At 48.6% G+C, this 21,578-nt stretch overlaps 1 protein-coding gene across 2 annotated transcripts in view; it reads right to left on the bottom strand.

The window, feature by feature from the left end:
- The window catches only part of LOC135055036 (peroxisomal N(1)-acetyl-spermine/spermidine oxidase-like), a 76,114-nt gene that overhangs the window by 18,072 nt on the left and 36,464 nt on the right, over positions 1-21,578 (bottom strand). For both annotated transcript variants that reach the window (XM_063958623.1, XM_063958622.1), the window contains one exon: positions 2,516-2,768. In XM_063958623.1, the coding sequence (XP_063814693.1) occupies positions 2,516-2,768 (253 nt within the window). The remainder of the gene's footprint in view (positions 1-2,515; positions 2,769-21,578) is intronic.

Below are 21,578 nucleotides of genomic sequence, written 5' to 3'. Positions count from 1 at the left end.
CTGTCTTGTGCTGCTCAGTCCAGTGTAGTATCTTTTGCTGCATCACACGAAAAAACACAAAAGGGTGGTTTTGGCAAAACCAATCCAGAGCCCAAACACGAGCTTGGAACCAGAACCAAAACCAAAACACGAATAGTTTCAGCCGCACATCTATACTTTCCACGTTTTTTATATATACATTGCAGATGCTCCCATTGATCCCGCCTAAAGATACATTCACCCAACTGAACAAAGCATTGACCAAATTTATTTGGGCAGGTAAATGGCCAAGGGACTCGCTATTTAAATGACAACAACCACGGACCCTGGGTGGTCTAAATTTACCGTGTTTGTGCACTTATGCAATGGTGGCAAATTATAGAGTTGCTTTGGACTGGATTAATGAATGCAGTATATATGCAAACCAACAGCTAGAACAAACCTTCATACTGAACTGGGACCGGGTCTCCTTGCTACATGCTACGCCCCACTCCATGCCTGATTTTGTAAAAGATAATCTCCTGTTGTCTTCTACTTGTATGGCGTGGAGGACGGTGCGTTCCAAATCGAAATTGTTGTGGCAAACCTCTTTATTCCTGACCCTTTGGGTTGAGCCCAATTTTGAACCACATAATACCTCTCCGATATTTTATACATGGTACAAAGGAGGCCTAAATATGTCCACCATTTCTGACGTAGGGATGATTTAGTCCTCACACATTCAGTTACTGGAGCGATTTCCATCTTGACGATCCCCTTATTTCCCTTTTTACAAGCGAGTACCTATGTACAAAAAGTTCTGTCCACTCTGACTGAGATAGATAGGACCAACACTTTAGATAAAGTATTACACCATGATACCAATGGTCTCTTCTCCACTGCTTTTATATACGCCCAATCACGTCCTTTACTTAACTTGGAATATGGGGATGTTGGTTTGTTGAGATGGAAGTCGGAGTTCCCAGAGCTTTCACTGAAATCCATTTTAGATAGCACTATGACTTTAGATAAACTATTGGTCTCGATCTCCTATACAGAGATGCACCAACATTTTTTACACAGGGCTTATTTTACTCCTAAACTGAAATTCCTCATTGGGGACGCCCCAACTTCAAATTGTTTTAAATGCGGTTTGCCGGAAGCAGACATAGTTCATTGCTTGTAGTCAAGTCCAAAAGGTACAGGCCCTATGGCAGGCACTTCAACTATATATTACGAATGAATTAAAAGTTCAATTCACTATTACAAATCCTGGGCATTTTGGGGTATTTACCCTAAGACTTCCTTTCCTATGTTATCTAAAGGTAATCATACTTTACTTGTCAAACTGGCTGCGGCAGCAAAAAAGACAATACTCTCCCAATGGATCTCCCCAGATTCCGTACCCATTACACTACTCTACCCCAGAATTTCATTCTTATTTCACTTAGATTGGACCGACACCACGCTTCACAAAGAAAAACTGACAGGGAAACATTTTGACACATGGCTCCCATACATTCATACTCTATCCCCGTCGCTAAAAGAGGCCTTACAGAAATGTTTTCAAAATACTGATTGGTACAATCTAACAGTTTTAGACTCTGGTGTTCCTTTCTAACTTGCCCCTGGAGAGGGGTATCATTTCTCCTCCCAAAGCTGTAATTTGAACATATTATATTTGTGTCTTACGCATTACAAATTACCCTGTTCATGCTCTTGACTTTCTTCTGTTGCACTGTTTCTTCCCTTGCTTGATTACTATAATATTCTACAAGATTATTCCGATTCTGTTCTGTATATTTGTGCTGTATATGTGTATTGCTTTTGCCTGTCAATAAACTTAAAAAAAAAAAAAAAAAATGCGCTGGGTGGTCACAGGTGGTTGACTAATCAGACTCGGATGTAACATAGTATGGGCATGTTGCTGAATTGCTCACATTGGAGGCCATACTCTGACTGATGATCTGTATAGGAATGGTGAAAGTTTCAATGATGTGACTGATGGTGGTCCCATAGGCACAAAGCATGATCTGAAGATGCTGAAAGTGGGCAGATGTACACAAGGAAAGGGCATTGTAGTAGCATTAGCAAAAAGTTGCAGACGCAACTGCAGCCAAAAACGTAAGGAAGGCCACAACTGCGTGTAACTCCAATTTATTCCCTATGAGGAAAAATCCTACCTCCTCAATAGAACCTGCCCCCTCAACAGAGCCCGCCCCCAATAGGGCTTATTCCATAAATTTCCTGGGCTGGTTTTCTATTCCAATCCACCTCTGCTTATGGCTCCTGATTTGCAATTGTCCTACAGGGTTGGGTATACCAACACCGAGATCCGAGCCGTCAGAATGCCGGCAGCAGGGCAAGCGCTAGAAAGACCCTTGCTGCACTTGCCACAGGTTCTATTTTCACTCTATAGTGTTGTGGACACCCACGAGTGGGATTAGCCCTGGCACAGCTGCCGGCATTCTCGGCAGTTGGAATCCCGGTGTCGGCATTCTGACCATCGCGCCGGGATATTAAGTACATCCCGTCTTACAACCTACGTCTCACTTACTGATCTGGTGGTTTTAGGACCACAAATCCAGGCAGTTTTTTCATCCAGTTTTGCTTCAGATCTTTTTCAGGATCAGTAAGAGAATCACCTTCCCACGCCAGCTGAATTCCCGTGCAGTTTGGGTCCCAAAAGGGTTTTTCAAATTCCAGCAGGATCTTATTAATGGCTCCAAATCCCAAATTCTTAATTGCCTGAATTTTGCTTGGTGGCAGAGGAGGGCTCAGGATATCCATGACTCTTTTCTTCAGGAATCCTGGAATCAGACAAACATCCAGTAGCATACATGCATATATTATATGCTAATATTCAGTGCCTCAGACACAAAAGAAGCACTCAGTGCAACTCACATAGGGGGACATGTATCAAGCCTTGTAAAGAGATAAAGTGGAGAAGTGGTGCAAAGCAACCAGTCAGCTTCTGTCATTTATCTAGGACAATCTTTGAAATGACAGTTAGATGCTGATTGGTTACTGTGTACAACTTCTCTACTTTTTCCTCACCATGGCTACATATCCCCCTGGAGCATACGTGTAAAGAGTTTAGGGGGTAATTCCAAGTTGATCGCAGCAGGATTTTTGATAGCAACTGGGCAAAACCATGTGCCCTGCAGGGGAGGCAGATATAACATGTGCAGAGAGAGTTAGATTTGGGTGTGGTGTGTTCAATCTGCAATCTAATTTGCAGTGTAAAAATAAAGCAGCCAGTATTTACCCTGCACAGAAACAATATAACCCACCCAAATCTAGATCTTTCTGCACATGTTACATCTGCCCCCCCTGCAGTGCACATGGTTTTGCCCAGTTGCTATCAAAAATCCTGCTGCGATCAACTTGGAATTACCCCCTTAGTGCAGTCTGCTTTTCTCACTCATTAATATGCTCTTTGGCACAACACGCCTCATTTTAGGTACTTTGCACATACACAGGACCGTTCTGTGCATACTGTGACACAAAATGCAGAGCCGCAGCAGGATGTCAGTGATTGACAGTCTACTACTGCTGTCTGGAGATAGTACTGGCCTCCCTTTGGGAAAACAGAAGCATGTCACCGCTGTTTAGGGGCCAGGAAGAGGTCAGGAATCTCAGTTGTAAGACAGAGAATTCCTGGCCTCTGAGATGGGCAGCTTGCGTGGCACCATGGTGCCGTAAGTCACCTGATGGTGATAGAGTGCTCCGATGCTGCGTCCTAGAACGCAAGTCGTATCACTACTGCAGCAGAAGACGTCTGCTTGTAATAGACTCCTCCTGCTGCATCACCGTACAGCGCTATCACTGCTGCTTCCAAGAAAGTGATAGCAAGTCCATCCACATCTGAATCAGGCCCCACATGCAGATACAATACTCCAGGAGAATAGACTTATGGGTAATTATTTTAATTTCTATTACGGATGCTGGGGTCCACATTAGTACCATGGGGTATAGACGGGTCCAATAGGAGCCATGGGCACTTTAAGAGCTTAATAGTGTGGGCTGGCTCCTCCCTCTATGCCCCTCCTACCAGACTCAGTGTAGAAAATGTGCCCGGAGGAGCCGCTCACAGCTAGGGGAGCTCCTAGAAGTTTTCTCCGTTTTTTTATTTTATTAGAACATTAGGTACAGGAAGGCTGCTGGCAACAGCCTTCCTGCTTCGTGGGACTTAGGGGGGGAGTAGGAACCAACTCTAGAAGTTAATGGTTCTCCATCTCCGCTGACAGGACACTGAGCTCCTGAGGGTGATGATCGCAAGCCCACGAGCCGACCGCTCACTCCCGCAGCACGGCTGCCACCCCCTAACAGAGCCAGAAGATAGAAGGTGGTGAGTACAGCGCTGGCGTCCCAGTTAGCGGGCCGCCGGTGGGTATGGCGGCACAAGGGTGGGAGTGCAGCTCTGACAGGCTGCGCTCCAGGAATGCTCAGCAACACTTAGTGTAGTCGCTTGGAGGGGCATCCTGGGTCAGCGCGGTCACCCTAAACTGGTCACAGACGCTAACAGGAGCTAATCCCGCTGTTAACATAGATACCTCCGGCCAGTATAATCAAATTTGTGCGGGAAGCCGCGCGAAATTACAGGTGGCGGGGCTTCACCTCAGAGCGGATCTAGCATTCACCAACACCATTTTCCTCCCTGCAGACATACAAGAAGATGCTGACAGGGAGCACTGACCCTCCAGATAACTCCAGTAATACCACTTTTACACTCGCAGGAAAGTTCATTCCCGGGAATGTGTCCCGGTATATTTGCCGGGACACATTCCCGGGAATGACCCTTTCACATTAGCGGGCTGACCCGGCATATTGCCGGGTCAGTGACGTCACCGCCGAGTCTCCCAGAGGCGGTGCTTGGAGATAATCTTCTCCAAGCACCGCCTCCTCCTATGAAGAGAACGGGTGCCGGGTCGCCTTGACCCGGTATACCCGTTTACACTGGCAGCTTCCCGGGACGGTCCCGGGTTCAACCCTGCTTTTGACCTGGGATGAAATCCCGGGATGCTCGTCCCGGGAAATTGTCCCTGTACCCATTTACACTGAGAAGAATCCCGGGATGATGCGCGTTCACGTGCAATATCCCGGTATTTTTCTGCGAGTGTAAAAGGGGTATTATTGCAGTACCAGGGTGTTATAGACAGGGGGTGGAGTGCATTGTTAGTAAAAGCGCCGGGCTTTTATCATAATAACTGCTCACAAGGGCGCTGTGTGGCTGGCTCCTTAGACTCTGTGACTCTCTGAAGGTACTCTGGGGGAAACTGTATCTGACATTTTCGTGTGTGTGTGTGACTGTGTGTGTGTGTGTGTGTGTGTGTGTGTGTATCCCACATTACCATGTCTAAGGACTCTGTGTCCTGTGCTGCAGAGTGTTTATCTTCTCCTGAGGAGTCTATTCCATGTACTCAGGACTGCAATATACTGTCTCAACCTTCTGAATCCGAACCCCCATGGGTGGATTGTTTAAGGGGAATGATATCCCAGATTTCTACAAGGATGTCACATACAGGGAAAGAGAGGCAGTTTTTGGGGCAATATGTGGAGGGGTTACAGTATTTGGCCCCCACTACTTCATCAAAAACCCCACCTACATACCAACAAAAGCGTACTCTTGCACAGATAATGCAAGCTGACACTGATACCGACTCTGATACGGGGGAGGGGGGGGGATGATGGCGATATGCAGGGGGGGGGGGTGCATCCCTGGCTAACTGGGTGCAACTAATGATTGAAGCCATTAGGGATGTTTTACACATTTCTGAGAACGTACCTGAACAGGTGGAGGAATATTATTTTACAGAAAGTAAGAAATCCTCGCATACCTTTCTGGCTTCCAAAGAGTTAAACTCTTTGTTTGAAAAATCCTGGGAAAACCCAGAGAAAAAATTCCAGATCCCAAAAAGGGTTCTCATTGCTTTTTCTTTTCCTTAAGAGCATAGGAAAAAGTGGCAAAACCCACCTATAGTTGACGCATCTGTATCTAGGTTGTCTACAAAGGTGGTTTTACCTGTCCCTGGTTCAACCGCTTTAAAAGAACCGGCAGACCGTAAGATTGAGACTACACTCAAATCGCTACACACAGCTAATGGCATTGCTTTACGGCCCACTATTGCTTGTGTGTGGATTTCTAAAGCCATAGTAAAGTGGTCAGGCACACAGGGATGTACCTACCTATTGGCCAGGATGGTACTCGCCAGGTGTGCCATCCATGGCTAGGGGGTAAAACCAAGTGGTACTGTTAGACTTGGTGACAGTCTGTTAGTGCCGGCGCCAGTGTCCGGCAGCAGTACACTGCACCTCGCTTGTAATCAGACTCAGCATAAACTACAGCTCCCAGCAGCCCTTGTTTCTGGGAGCTCCCGGCAACAAGGGCTGCTAGGAGCTGTAGTTTACTTTGAGAATGATTAATCACTAGTGCTGAGCTGTGCCACTGGACACTGGCATCAGCAGTTACAGACAGGTACACCAGGTACAGTCAGAGCCGGATTATTGGGGGGGGGGGGGGGGCAAGCACAGGACTGCACTGCCCTGTATTGGGCTAGGGCCATGGACGGAGTGGAAGCACGGGGATGGGACTACACGACACTCACTGCCATGCAGCATGGAGGAGAGGGAGAGAAGACAATGAGCTACTAAAGTACATGCAGTCGGCGTACCCTGTCTGTGATGTGGAGGGAAGGGGGGGGGATACTATATAGTCTGTCTGTATGTATGTCTGTGACTGAGTTTATGTATGTGTGTGACTATGTATGAATGTATGTTTGTGTGTGTATAAGTATCTACTGTATTTATGTGTGTTTTAGTGTGTGACTATGTATGTGAATAAGTGTGTAACTATGTACAGTATGTATGGGACTGTATTTGTATATACGGCATGTGTGACTGTACTGTATATCATATGTATGTGTTTTGTGCGTGACTATGTATGTAAGTGTATATGTGTGTGCCTATGGGCAGGATCAGATATACTAATGGCAAATGTGGTTTGACCGCATTCCCCACATAAAATTAGGAATATATTTATTAGCACTGGTCCACATTTCAATTTTCTTTTTGCATTCCACATATGCCCTGTATAGACGGTGTTCTCTATAGGGGTATGACTGTGTGGCGTAACGTGAATAAGAGACACTACTGTGCGTTGTAATGTGAGTAATGGACACTACTGTGCGGTGTAATGTGATACTGTGTGGCATAATTTGAATTGGAAGTACTATTGTGTGGCCATGCCCCTTCCCCACAAGGCCACATTACTTTTTTGACACACCTCCCTTATTTTAAATATGTGTGTGTGTGTGTGTGTGGGGGGGGGGGGGGGGGGAAAGGGGGCAGCCACTTTGCCAGGGGCGCTCGGACTCCTAGATACACCCCTGCAGGTACATTGCTAGAGGACTTAGATACTATGGATAGAAGTGACATTGATTTGTTCTTACGTCACATACAGGATTCTGCGGGGTTCATGGTGGAGGCCATGAAAGACCTTGGCATGCTGAATGCACGGGCTACTTCTCTGGCGGTCTCGGTACGCAGAGGACTCTGGCTACGCCAATGGACTGCGGATGCGGAATCCAAGAGAAGTGTGGAGAACCTACAGTTCACAGGTCAGGCTCTGTTTGGAGATGCTTTGGATACATGGATCTCCATGGCAACTGCGGGTAAGTCAACCTTTCGTCCCTCAGCAGCACCAACAGCTAGGAAATCTTATCCTTCGCCTACACTGCAGTCCTTTTGGACCGCAAAATTTAAGAAATCCAAACCCCCTCCCACCTTCTTTAGAGGAGGTCGTGGAAAGTCCAGAAAACCTGCACCATCAGGTTCCCAGGAACAGAGACCAGGTTCTGCTTCATCAAAATCTTCAGCATGACGGTGGACCTCCCAGCCTGGAGGTCGGGCAGGTGGGAGAGAGACTAAAAGCTTACAGTCACGTTTGGGAGTCATCATGCCTAGACCCCTGGGTAAAGGATATTGTGGCCCAGGGATACAGACTGGAGTTTCAAGAACTCCCACCTCCTAGATTCTTCAAATCAGGCTTACCAGTTTCGCTGACAGACAGCGCTATTCTACAGGAAGCCATTCAAAAATTGGTTCAAACAAATGTCATTGTTCCTGTTCCACTCCACCTACAACACAGGGGTTATTACTCAAACCTGTTTGTGGTACCAAAACCGGATGGTTCAGTAAGGCCGATATTAAACCTAAAGTCATTGAACCCTACCTGAGGGATTCAAATTTAAGATGGAGTCTCTGAGAGCGGTGATCTCAGGTCTGGAGGAGGGGGGGAATCATGGTATCCCTGGATATCAAGGATGCATACCTTCACATTCCGATCTGGCCACCTCACCAGGCTTATCTCAGATTTGCGCTGCTGGATTGTCATTATCTGTTACAGGCACTGCCTTTTGGCCTCTCCACAGCACCGAGAGTGTTCACCACGGTCATGGCAGAGAGGATGCTACTCCTTCGCAGGCAAGGAGTGAACATAATTCCATATCTGGACCATCTGCTGATAAAGACATCTTCCAGGGAGAGGTTGTTGCAGAGTATTGCTCTCTCAGCTCGACTACTCCAGGATCATGGGTGGATCCTGAATCACATTTGGAGCCGACAAGGAGACTGCCCTTCCTGGGGATGATACTCGACACGGAAGTGCAGAGGGTGTTTCTGCAGGTAAAGCGTTGGTGATCCAATCAATGGTACGAGATGTCCTGAAGCCATGCGAGGTCCTTCCAACTGGATCTCCTAGACAAATGGTCGGGATCACATCCTCACATGCACCAGCGGATACGCCTGTTGCCGAAAGCCAGAATTTCACTCCTCTGGTGGCTGCAAACTTCTCACCTACTCGAAGGCCGCAGGTTTGGGATTCAGAATTGGATCCTTCTAACCACGGATGCAAGTCTCAGAGGTTGGGGAGCGGTCACCCAAGGGGAAATCTTCTAAGGAAAGTGGTCACGTCTGGAATCCATCCTTCCGATAAACATTCTGTAATTACGGGCCATATACAACGGCCTTCTACAAGCTGCTCATCTTCTGCAAGATAAGGCCATTCAGGTTCAGTCGGACAATGTAACGGCAGTGTCCTACATAAACCGACAGGGCGGAACGAAGAGCAGAGCAGCAATGTCAGAGGTAACAAGAATCCTCCTCTGGGCAGAAAGGCACGCGGTGGCGCTGTCAGCAATCTTCATTCCGGGAGTGGACAACTGGGAAGCGGACTTCCTCAGCAGACACGATCTCCATCCAGGAAAATGGGGCCTCCACCCGGAGGTATTCGCAGAGGTAACAAGCCGATGTGGTGTACCTCAGATAGACATGATGGCCTCTCGCCTCAACAAGAAGCTTTGAAGGTACTGTTCCAGGTCAAGGGACCCGCAAGCAGTGGCGGTGACTCCGCGGCTGTTCCAGTCAGTGTATGTGTTCCCTCCACTTCCACTCATCCCAAGGATTCTCAAACCAATAAAAAGAACAAGACTTCAGGCGATCCTCATTGCTCCGGACTGGCCAAGAAGGGCTTGGTACGCAGATCTACCGTAGTTAATGCTGGAGTATCCGAGGACTCTTCCTCTTCGCGAGGTCCTTCTCCAACAGTGGCCGTTCGCCTATCCAGACTTACCACGGCTACGTTTGATGACATGGAGGTTGAACGCCAGATCTTTGCTCGGAAAGGCATTCCGAAAAAGGTCGTTCCTACCATGATACAGGCTAGGAAGGGAGTAACGTCAAAACATTACCAGCGCATTGTCAGCGTCCGGGGTCTTACCGGAACGCTGGGGCCGCGGGGTGGGCTTCACGGGCGGCCGGGCAGCGGCGGTGGAGGGCTGCGGCGCTGGGTTCAAGGGTACAGGCAGTGGTAATGGCGTTGAGGGGGTCCGCTCGTGGCGGCGGGACGCCGCTGCAGCAGCTCGCTCTCGCTAAGCCGTTGCCTAGGAGACCAGAGGCAGTGAGCAGCATGTTGTCAGAAAAGGTCTGCATTACTGGGCGCCGCCATGTTGGAGACCAAGTTTCTGACATAATTCCTGTTCCTAGTTTTCCAGCCAATCCGGGGAGACTTCTTCCTATAAAAGGGGGCTGGTTTAGAACAGGTATGCCAGTGCTTCAAGTTACAACCCTGTTGTAGGTGCTTTAGCCTGTGCTCCCAGGATTCCTGCTGTATTCTGGTACTTGTAAACCTGCTTTGCCAGTTCTCAGTTGCTGCTGCAGTTTTCCCGTTCCTAGCCTGCTGCTGCCCGTGGAGACGCTCTTGGAAAACCCGGTTCAGTAAGACCCTTTGGGCACGGACGACCCCGGGTCTCTTGCCTCGTCCTCCAAGCCACAGTCCGCAGATTCTTGCTTCCAGCCAAGTCCTCGAACCACCATTCACAGTCCACAGCTCGTTATCTCCAGCTTCATCTTTCAAGCCACAGTCTACAGTTCTCAGTCTCCAGTCACGACCCAAACTACCGTCCACAGTTCTCAGCTCCTCTACCGCAGTTTCATCTCATAAGTCGCAGTCCACGGATCTTGTCTTCAACCTCGTTTTACTCTCACCCACAGTTCCATGGTTCTTTGTCTACGACCTCGTTCTCAAGTCACCGTTCATCAACCTCAGTTTTCTACCTCTGCTCTGTACATAATAAATACTTTCCATTGACTCTCAAACTCCGCCTACATCCTTCATTGCTCCGTATCCCATGCAAAGGAACTATATCCAACCCCCTCATTTTGTTCTTCCCCAGTCTGCTACCTCCTTGGGCAAGTCTCAACTGCCGGATCCCCAAACTTTGCTAGACGTGACAGTAAGCACTGGCCCAATGGATTTGACGGGTGATCAGGCCTCAGGAGGAGATTCAACCGCAGAGATCTGGTCTCGCTTAAGTAAACAGGAGGCCACACAATCTCAAATTGTGCAGTTCATGCAGAGTATGTCCGAACGTCTCGATTCTCTCTGTGTTGCCATGACGGCTCCTCAAGTTCCTACAGCTGCTCCCACATTAGCACCTCCGGTTCTGCTTCCTCCTGTGCCAGGCCCACTTCCACGGTTGCATTTGCCATCTCCCAGTAAATTCGATGGGAATCCAAAGCAATGCCGTGGGTTTCTTAACCAGTGTGAAATCCAGTTCGAACTACAGTCGGCCAGTTTCCCATCAGCACGAACCAAGGTAGCCTATATAATTTCTTTACTTACTGGGCAAGCGTTGGAATGGGCGTCACCATTGTGGGAGAGGTCGGATCCAATCCTGTCTAACTACTCAGAGTTTGTAGCCGCCTTTCGAAGAATCTTCGACGAACCGGGCAGGACTTCTGCTGCCTCATTGGAGATCCTGCGCCTGCGTCAGGGCACGCATACGGTCAGTCAGTACGTGATCCAGTTTCGTACTCTCTCCTCTGAACTGAACTGGAATGAGGAGGCTCTCATCACAGCTTTCTGGAGCGGTCTCTCCGAGAAGATCAAAGATGACCTCGCGACTCAGGACGTTCCTGATAAGTTGGATAAGTTAATTTCCCTATGCAATAAATTAGACTTAAGATACAGAGAACGCTGTATGGAGAAATCACGGTCAGATCGTCCCAGGCCTCGATTCGTTCCTCCACCAACACCATCAACTCCAACTACTGAGGAACCCATGCAGATCAATCGTTCCCGTCTTTCCAACGAGGAACGTCAGAGACGGCGACAAGGGAACTTATGCCTGTACTGTGGTACATCTGATCAGTTTGTTAAATCTTGTAGCCAACGTCCGGGAAACGCCCGCTCCTAGCTTGTGCCGGAGAGGTCAAGCTAGGAGAATTCTCAGAATTATTCGCCAAGAAAGAGTCAGTCTTGTTAACCCACCTGGAGCTTCCTTCTTCCTCTCTTCTCATCCCTGCACTACTCGACTCCGGAGCCGCCGAAAGTTTTATTACATCAGCTCTGGTCAAACGATCTGGGATACACACGGTCCGTTTGGATCGTACCATCTCAATTACTGCTGTGGATGGAAGTCATATTCCTGAGGGAATTATCACTCTTCGTACAATTCCTCTTAAGATGAAGGTTGGAGCTCTTCATTCGGAAAACATCTCTTTCCTAGTAATTCCCAAAGCCTCTCACGAACTGATCCTAGGATTTCCATGGTTAAGTAGACACAATCCCCACATAGATTGGCAAACCATGGATGTTCTTTCCTGGGGACGAAACTGCTTCCAGAACTGTTTGCCCTCTGTAAGACCTCTCTGCTCTTCTAGTCCTTCCAGCCTCCCTGCAGAATACCAGGCCTTCCAAGATGTTTTTAGTAAGCATGGGGCGGACACCTTGCCTCTGCATCGCACTTGGGATTGTCCCATTGATCTGGTACCCGGCAAGACTCCTCCCCGAGGTCGAATCTACCCGCTCTCACTCCCTGAGACTCAGGCCATGTCGGAGTATATCCGGGAGAACTTGGAAAAAGGGTTCATTAGGTCATCCACCTCTCCGGCTGGGGCGGGGGTTTTCTTTGTCAAAAAGAAGGATGGGGGTCTGCGGCCCTGTATTGACTATAGAGGTCTCAATGACATTACAATTAAGAACAGATATCCATTACCTCTAATTCCAGAACTGTTCGACCGTGTTAAAGGAGCTACTGTATTCACTATGCTGGACTTACGGGGAGCCTACAACCTTATACGTATTCGCCCAGGTGACGAATGGAAGACGGCTTTTAATACCCGCGACGGTCACTACGAATATTTGGTAATGCCTTTCAGCCTATGTAACGCCCCAGCCGTCTTTCAAGAATTCGTTAATGAAATCTTCAGAGATCTTCTCTATGACTGCTTGGTGGTTTACTTGGATGACATCCTCATTTTTTCTAGGGATCTGAAGACCCATCGAGAACAAGTCAAAGAAGTTCTAACTCGTTTACGGAGGAATCAACTATTTTTTTAAGCTCGAGAAGTGCACCTTCGTAGTACCCACGATTCCATTCCTCGGTTACATCCTTTCAGGGCAGAAATTGCAGATGGATCCCGCTAAAGACCAAGCGATTCAGGATTGGTCGCTTCCAGCTTCCCTTAAGGGAGTTCAACGTTTCCTGGGGTTCGCTAACTTCTACCGAAGATTCATTCAGAATTATTCCTCTGTCATAGCCCCCATAACAGCATTAACCAGGAAAGGAGCCGATCCAGCCAAATGGTCTCCAGAGGCTTTAGAAGCCTTTTCATCGTTAAAGAAGGCCTTCATGACTGCTCCTGTTCTTTGACAACCTGATCTCAGTCGTCCGTTCCTGGTGGAAGTCGATGCCTCCACGGTAGGAGTGGGAGCAGTTTTATCTCAGTTCTTCGAGGACAAGAAAGTCCATCCTTATGCGTTCTTCTCGCGAAGATTCTCCCCCGCTGAGCAGAATTACGCTATTGGGGAGCAAGAATTACTAGCAATTAAGTTAGCCTTTGAGGAGTGGAGGTATTTGTTGGAGGGAGCTCAGCATCCAATCTCAGTAAACACGGATCATAAGAACCTCCTGTATCTACAGTCAGCCCGATGTCTGAATCCACGTCAAGCAAGATGGGCACTCTTCTTTACCCGTTTCAACTTTAAACTTAGTTACCGCCCAGGGTCCCTCAACAAAAAGGCAGATGCATTATCTCGTTCCTTGAGTTCTGAAGAACCCTCTGACCGTTCAAAAGAACAATACATCTTAGACTCCACCTCTTTTTCAGCAACCAATACCTCTCCACTTCCTCCTCCAGGAAAGATCTTCGTTGCTCCAAATCTTCGCAAGAGACTGCTTACATGGGCTCACTCCTCCTCCTTCATGGGCCATGCGGGTGGTCATAAAACGCTCAAATTCATTCAGCGCTCCTACTGGTGGCCTCATCTCAGGACTGATGTACAGGAATTCGTGGCTGCCTGTCCAAAGTGTGCTCAGCATAAAAGTCCTAAAGGTCCTCCAGCCGGGTTACTTCATCCGCTACCTGTGCCGCAAAGACCATGGACACATATTTCTATGGACTTTATTACTGATTTGCCTGTGTCTGGCGGACGGAACACCGTATGGGTCATAGTTGATCGATTTTCTAAAATGGCACACTTTGTTCCCCTGGCCAGTCTTCCATCAGCATCCCAGCTGGCAAAATTATTCATAGCAGAGATTTTTCGTCTCCATGGATTACCGCAGGAAATCATATCTGATAGAGGTCTCCAGTTTGTGGCCAAGTTTTGGAGATCTCTACGTTCTGCTCTTGGCGTGAAATTGAATTTCTCCTCAGGATATCATCCTCAAACGGATGGTCAAACAGAAAGAGTGAACCAGGACCTGGAGACATTTCTGAGTTTATTCATGTCCTCCTCTCAGGATGACTGGCTGGACTTCCTCCCATTTGCAGACTTTGCCCATAACAATCGTTATCATTCTACCACAAAATCTTCTCCATTTTTCATTAATTATGGTTATCATCCGAAAGAGTTCCTGACTTCCAACTTCTGCCTACACTCGAGGTTCCTGTCGCAGAGTCAACACTTAGACAATTTACTGAAACCTGGAAACAAATTCACAAGGCCTTGCTCAAGACATCCAAGAAGTATAAGACCTACGCAGATCTAAAGCGAAAAGCGGTACCAAGTCTTAAAGTGGGAGATCGGGTATGGGTTTCCACACGTAACCTAAGATTGAAGGTTCCTACTAAGAAGTTTGCTCCCAGGTTTATTGGGCCCTACCCAATTGAAAGGGTTTTGAATCCTGTGGCTTACAAGGCGAAGTTACCTCCACATTTAAGAATCCCTAACGCTTTTCATATTTCTCTCTTAAAACCGTTGGTACTCAATCGATTCAGAGCTGCTCTACCTAAATCACCCAAGATCCAGTCAACACAAGGAGACGAATTTGAGATTCATAAGATCCTCGACTCCCGCAAACGATATGGTCGCCTCCAGTACCTAGTTGATTGGAAGATATATGGACCTGAGGAAAGGTCCTGGGTAGAGGCAGAGGATGTCCATGCCCCAAGACTTCTTCGGACATTTCATGCCAAATTTCCAGCTAAACCTTATAGGTGTCCGGAGTCCACCCGCAAAGGGGGGTACTGTCAGCGTCCGGGGTCTTACCGGAACGCTGGGGCCGCGGGGCGGGCTTCACGGGCGGCCGGGCAGCGGCGGTGGAGGGCTGCGGCACTGGGTTCAAGGGTACAGGCAGCGGTAATGGCGTTGAGGGGGTCCGCTCGTGGCGGCAGGACACCGCTGCAGCAGCTCGCTCACGCTAAGCCGTTGCCTAGGAAACCAGAGGCAGTGAGCAGCATGTTGTCAGAAAAGGTCTGCATTACTGGGCGCCGCCATGTTGGAGACCAAGTTTCTGACATAATTCCTGTTCCTAGTTTTCCAGCCAATCCGGGGAGACTTCTTCCTATAAAAGGGGGCTGGTTTAGGACAGGGATGCCAGTGCTTCAAGTTACAACCCTGTTGTAGGTGCTTTAGCCTGTGCTCCCAGGATTCCTGCTGTATTCTGGTACTTCTAAACCTGCTTTGCCAGTTCTCAGTTGCTGCTGCAGTTTTCCCGTTCCTAGCCTGCTGCTGCCCGTGGAGACGCTCTTGGAAAACCCGGTTCAGTAAGACCCTTTGGGCACGGACGACCCCGGGTCTCTTGCCTCGTCCTCCAAGCCACAGTCCGCAGATTCTTGCTTCCAGCCAAGTCCTCGAACCACCATGCACAGTCCTCAGCTCATTATCTCCAGCTTCATCTTTCAAGCCACAGTCTACAGTTCTCAGTCTCCAGTCACGACCCAAACTACCATCCACAGTTCTCAGCTCCTCTGCCGCAGTTTCATCTCATAAGTCGCAGTCCACGGATCTTGTCTTCAACCTCGTTTTACTCTCACCCACAGTTCCACAGTTCTTTGTCTACGACCACGTTCTCAAGTCACCGTTCATCAACCTCAGTTTTCTACCTCTGCTCTGTACATAATAAATACTTTCCATTGACTCTCAAACTCCGCCTACATCCTTCATTGCGCCGTATCCCATGCAAAGGAACTATATCCAACCCCCTCATTTTGTTCTTCCCCAGTCTGCTACCTCCTTGGGCAAGTCTCAACTGCCGGATCCCCAAACTTTGCTAGACGTGACACGCATTTGGAAAAAGTATGTGTCTTGGTGTGAATCTAAGATGTTTCCTACGGTGGAGTTTCAACTTGGATGGTTTCTCCTCTTTCTACAAGCAGGTGTGGATGTAGGCCTACGCTTGGGTTCCATCAAGGTCCAGATTTCGGCCTTGTCCATTTTCTTTCAGAAACTATTAGCGGCTCTTCCTGAGGTTCAGACGTTCTTGAAAGGGGTTCTGCATATTCAACCACCCTTTGTGCCCCCTACGGCACCTTGGGATCTTAATGTGGTGCTGCAGTTCCTGCAATCGGATTGGTTTGAGCCTTTACAGTACGTGGACATCAAGTTTCTTACTTGGAAGGTGGTCACTCTTTTGGCACTGGCGTCTGCTCGACGTGTGTCGGAATTGGGGGCACTGTCATGCAAGAGTCCCTACTTGATTTTCTATGTGGATAGAGCTGAGCTCAGAACGCGTCAGCAATTTCTTCCAAAGGTTGTGTCGGCTTTTCATATCAACCAACCTATTGTGGTGCCAGTGGCTACTGACTCCTCAATTACCTCAAAGTCCTTGGATGTTGTGAGGGCTTTAAAAATCTATGTGATGAGAACTTCTCGTCACAGGAAGTCAGACGCTCTGTTTGTCCTTTATGATCACAACAAAGTTGGGTGTCCTGCTTCTAAGCAGACAATTTCTTGCTGGATTAGGTTCACTATCCAGCATGCTTATTCTATGGCAGGCTTGCCGTGTCCAAAATCTGTTAAGGCCCACTCTACTCGTAAAGTGGGTTCTTCCTGGGCGGCTGCCCGGGGTGTCTCGGCTTTACAGCTTTGCCGAGCAGCTACTTGGTCAGGGTCGAACACGTTTGCTAAGTTCTAAAAGTTCTATACTTTGGCCTCTGAGGACCTAAAGTTTGGTCAATCAGTTCTGCAGGAACCTCAGCACTCTCCCTCCCATACTGGGAGCTTTGGTACATCCCCATGGTACTAATGTGGACCCCAGCATCCTCTAGGATGTAAGAGAAAATAGGATTTTAATTACCTACCGGTAAATCCCGGTGGTTGGGATCCTGGAAGTCGAAATACCAACGCAGAAATTCCCGACCCTGCTCAAAATGCCACTGCTGGCATCCAGACAAGGATCACAGTCCAGGTGTTGGATTCCCGACTGCCGGGATACGGAACGAGGGCTTGCCGGGGCTGTGGATGGGTAAGCCGTGCGGTGGGGGAAGTGTTAGGTTTAGGTTGCAGGGAGAGGGTTAGGGTTAGGCTGAGGGGAAAGGGGTTAGGTTTAGACATCACAAGGAAATAAAGTGGGTGCAGGCAGGGCCAATACTGTCTAGATCGGAGGATATCTTCTGGTTGGCCGTGCAGCATGGCACTTAAAAATATGTCCGATGTGTTGTTCTGATTTGCGCAGAAACAATTAATCGGGGCAGTATGGTTTAAGGGGTAAATTTACTAATCCGATTCCAGGTATTATGTTCTAGAAGGTAATAGATAAATGAGAAGTAGAATCTGATTGGCTACCATGGGCAACATCCCATCTTAAATAGAACTCCCATCTTAGTAAATTTACCCATAATTGTGTACACACCCTAAAGGCCCATACACACTGGGCGATTTTGAGCTGAAAGCTGGTCACTTTTGGTGTGTTGAGCTGCTTTCAGCTCAAAACCGCCCAGTGTGTATGGATAAGCGATGAGCGGTGAGCGCTGATGCGCACTCCCGCTTCATTGCCAGCGGCCGCCGTTCATCTACTGGTATTACCAGTAGATGAACGGTGGGGTGAGGGCTTTCCATAGCGTCCTACTATGGAAAGCCGCTCACTCCCGCTGACATTGCTGGGCAGGGGGGAAAAGCGCTCAGTGTGTATGCGCGTCCCCACCATTTTCACTCTGGCATTGGAGAGTGTACAGAGAGGACGTGTCTCCGTTCTCTCAGTGTCCTCAGTGTCCGTGGCTTGTGCTGAATCTGTCCAGTCACAGTGCTTGTGTCCTCTGTTGCCATATGTCCAGTGGTGCCGTGTTGTGCTGCATCAGTTCAGTGGTGGTGTGTTGTGCTGCATCAGTTCAGTGGTGGTGTGTTGTGCTGCATCAGTCACAGTGGTGGTGTCCTTTGCTGCCATATGTCCAGTGCTGTCCAGTGGTGCTGTGTTGTGCTGCATCAGTTCAGTGGTGGTGTGTTGTGCTGTATCAGTCACAGTGGTGGTGTCCTTTGCTGCAATATGTCCAGTGCTGCTGTATAATAAGTCCCTTACAGTGTTGCTGTGTTGTCCTGCATCAGACCAGTGGTATTGTCCTGGGCATCAGTCAGTCCAGTGACCATTCACAGTGGTGGTGTCCTCTGCTGCCATATGTCCAGCGCTGCTGTATAATAAGTCCCTTACAGTGTTGCTGTGTTGTCCTGCATCAGACCAGTGGTAGTGTCCTGGACATCAGTCATTCCAGTGACCCGGCAGTGACAGTGGTATACGCTGCTGCTATATGTCCACTGCTACAGTATTATAATAATAATAATTATAATGACAACAAGTCCCTCACAGTGTTGCTGTGTTGTGCTGCATCAGACCAGTTGTAGTGTCCTGGCCATCAGTCATTCCAGTGACCAGGCAGTCACAGTGGTATACGCTGCTGCTATATGTCCAATGCTGCTGTATAATAATAAAAATAACAACAACAACAACAACAACAAGTCCCTCACAGTGTTACTGTGTTGTGCTGCATCAGATCAGTGGTAGTGTCCTGGCCATCAGTCATTCCAGTGACCAGGCAGTCACAGTGGTATACGCTGCTGCTATATGTCCAATGCTGCTGTATAATAATAAAAATAACAACAACAACAACAACAACAAGTCCCTCACAGTGTTACTGTGTTGTGCTGCATCAGATCAGTGGTAGTGTCCTGGCCATCAGTCATTCCAGTGACCAGGCAGTCACAGTGGTATACGCTGCTGCTATATGTCCACTGCTGCTGTATAATAATAAAAATAACAACAACAAGTCCCTTACAGTGTTGCTGTGTTGTGCTGCATCAGACCAGTGGTAGTGTCCTGGCCATCAGTCATTCCAGTGACCAGGCAGTCACAGTGGTATACGCTGCTGCTATATGTCCACTGCTGCCGTATAATAATAATAATAACAACAACAACAAGCAGAGGCGTATCTAGGGTAGGGCGAGTGGGGCACGTGCCCTAGGCGCCTTGGCAGGCCCAGGAGAGGGGGGGCGCCGCCGGCGGCCAGGGCATCATGCCCCACTCGCCCCTGTCAACCCTAAATGTGAGGGGAGGAGAGTGCAGCGTCTCTCCCTCCCCTCAACGCCGCTGCCAGCACTAGCAGCGCTGCCAGCAGCGCTGCTGTGTCCGGTCTCCGGCGCTAGCCAATCAGAGCTTGCGGACCGGCTCCTGATTGGCTGCCGGTCCGCGAGCTCTGATTGGCTAGCGAACCGGTGCCGCCGGAGACCTGGAGCGGTGAGGGGAAGGAGAGGCGCTGCGCTCTACTCCCCTCACATAGAGCAAGCGGTGAGTGACGGGGGGGGGGGGGGGGCGGGTTTGGCGGCACAGTGGGGCATGTATCTGGCACCAAATGGGGCATATGTAACTGGCACTGAGTGGGGCCTGGCACTGTGGGGCATGTAACTGGCACTGTGGGGCAATGTAACTGGCATTGTGGGGCATGTAACTGGCACTGTGGGGCATTGTATCTGGCACTGGGGGGCATTGTATCTGGCACTGTGGGGCAATGTAACTGGCACTGTGGGGCAATGTAACTGGCACTGTGGGGCATTGTATCTGGCACTGTGGGGCATTGTATCTGGCACTGTGGGGCATGTATCTGGCACTGTGGGGCATTGTATCTGGCACTGTGGGGCAATGTAACTGGCACTGTGGGGCATGTATCCGGCACTGTGGGGCATTGTATCTGGCACTGGGGGGCAATGTAACTGGCACTGTGGGGCATTGTATCTGGCACTGTGGGGCATTGTATCTGGCACTGTGGGGCAATGTAACTGGCACTGTGGGGCATTGTATCTGGCACTGTGGGGCAATGTAACTGGCACTGTGGGGCAATGTATCTGGCACTGTGGGGCAATGTAACTGGCACTGTGGGCCATTTTCAGTGGCCACACCCCTTCTAGAGTGTGGCCACACCCCTTCTGGGGTGTGTCCTCGCCAATTTTTTTGCCACTTCTTTTGCTATGTTTTTTTTTTTTTGGGGGGGGGGACGCCATTTTACATCTTGCCCTGGGCTCCAAAAACCCTAGTTACGCCTCTGACAACAAGTCTCTTAGTGTTGCTGTGTTGTGCTGCATCAGACCAGTGGTAGTGTCCTGGCCATCAGTCATTCCAGTGACAAGGCAGTCACAAGGGTATACGCTGCTGCTATATGTCCACTGCTGCTGTATTATAATAATAATAATAATAATAATAACAACAACAAGTCCCTTACAGTGTTGCTGTGTTGTGCTGCATCAGACCAGTGGTAGTGTCCTGGCCATCAGTCATTCCAGTGACCAGGCAGCCACAGTTGTATACGCTGCTGCTATATGTCCACTGCTGCATATCATAATAATAATAATAATAATAATAATAATTAATAACAACAACAACAACAACAACAACAAGTCCCTCACAGTGTTGCTGTGTTATGCTGCATCAGACCAGTGGTAGTGTCCTGGCCATCAGCTATCAGTAATTCCTGTGCTGCATATTGTGTTATATAACTCCAGAAACATAATGGAGAACAAAAATTTGGAGGATAAAATAGGGAAAGATCAAGAACCCCTTCCTCCTAGTGCTGAAGCTGCTGCCACTAGCCATGACATAGACGATGAAGTGCCATCAACGTCGTCTGCCAAGGCCGATGCCCAATGTGATAGTAGAGGGCATGTAAAATCCAAAAAGCCAAAGTTCAGTAAAAAGACCCAAAAAAAGAAATTTAAATGGTCTGAGGAGAAACGTAAACTTGCCAATATGCCATTTACGACACGGAGTGGCAAGGAACGCCTGAGGCCCTGGCCTATGTTCATGACTAGTGGTTCAGCTTCACATGACGATGGAAGCCCTCATCCTTCCGCTAGAAAAATTAAAAGCGTTAAGCTGGAAAAGCACAGAAAAGAACTGTGCATTCTGAGATGTAATCACAAATCCCCAAGGAGAGTCCAAGTGTGTCGGTGGTTGCGATGCCTGACCTTCCCAACACTGGACGGGAAGAGGTGGCTCCTTCCACCATTTTCACACCCCCTGCAACTGCTGGAAGGAGCACCCACAGTCCAGTTCCTGATATTGAAATTGAAGATGTCACTGTTGAAGTACACCAGGATGAGGATATGGGTGTTGCTGGCGCTGAGGAGGAAGTTGACGATGAGGATTTTGATGGTGATGTGGTTTATTTAAGTCAGGCACCGGGTGAGACACCTGTTGTCCCTGGGATGAAGATGCCCATTGTGATGCTTGGGCAAACTACCAAAAAAGCCACCTCTTTGGTGTTGAGTTATTTCTCCACAAATCCGGACAACAGGTGTCAAGCCATGTGTTGCCTCTGTCAATCTGTAATAAGTAGGGGTAAGGTTGTTAACC

Source organism: Pseudophryne corroboree, chromosome 3 (assembly GCF_028390025.1).
Source record: "Pseudophryne corroboree isolate aPseCor3 chromosome 3, aPseCor3.hap2, whole genome shotgun sequence".
NCBI lineage: Eukaryota > Metazoa > Chordata > Amphibia > Anura > Myobatrachidae > Pseudophryne > Pseudophryne corroboree.
This window is presented reverse-complemented; position numbering and strand designations above follow the sequence as displayed.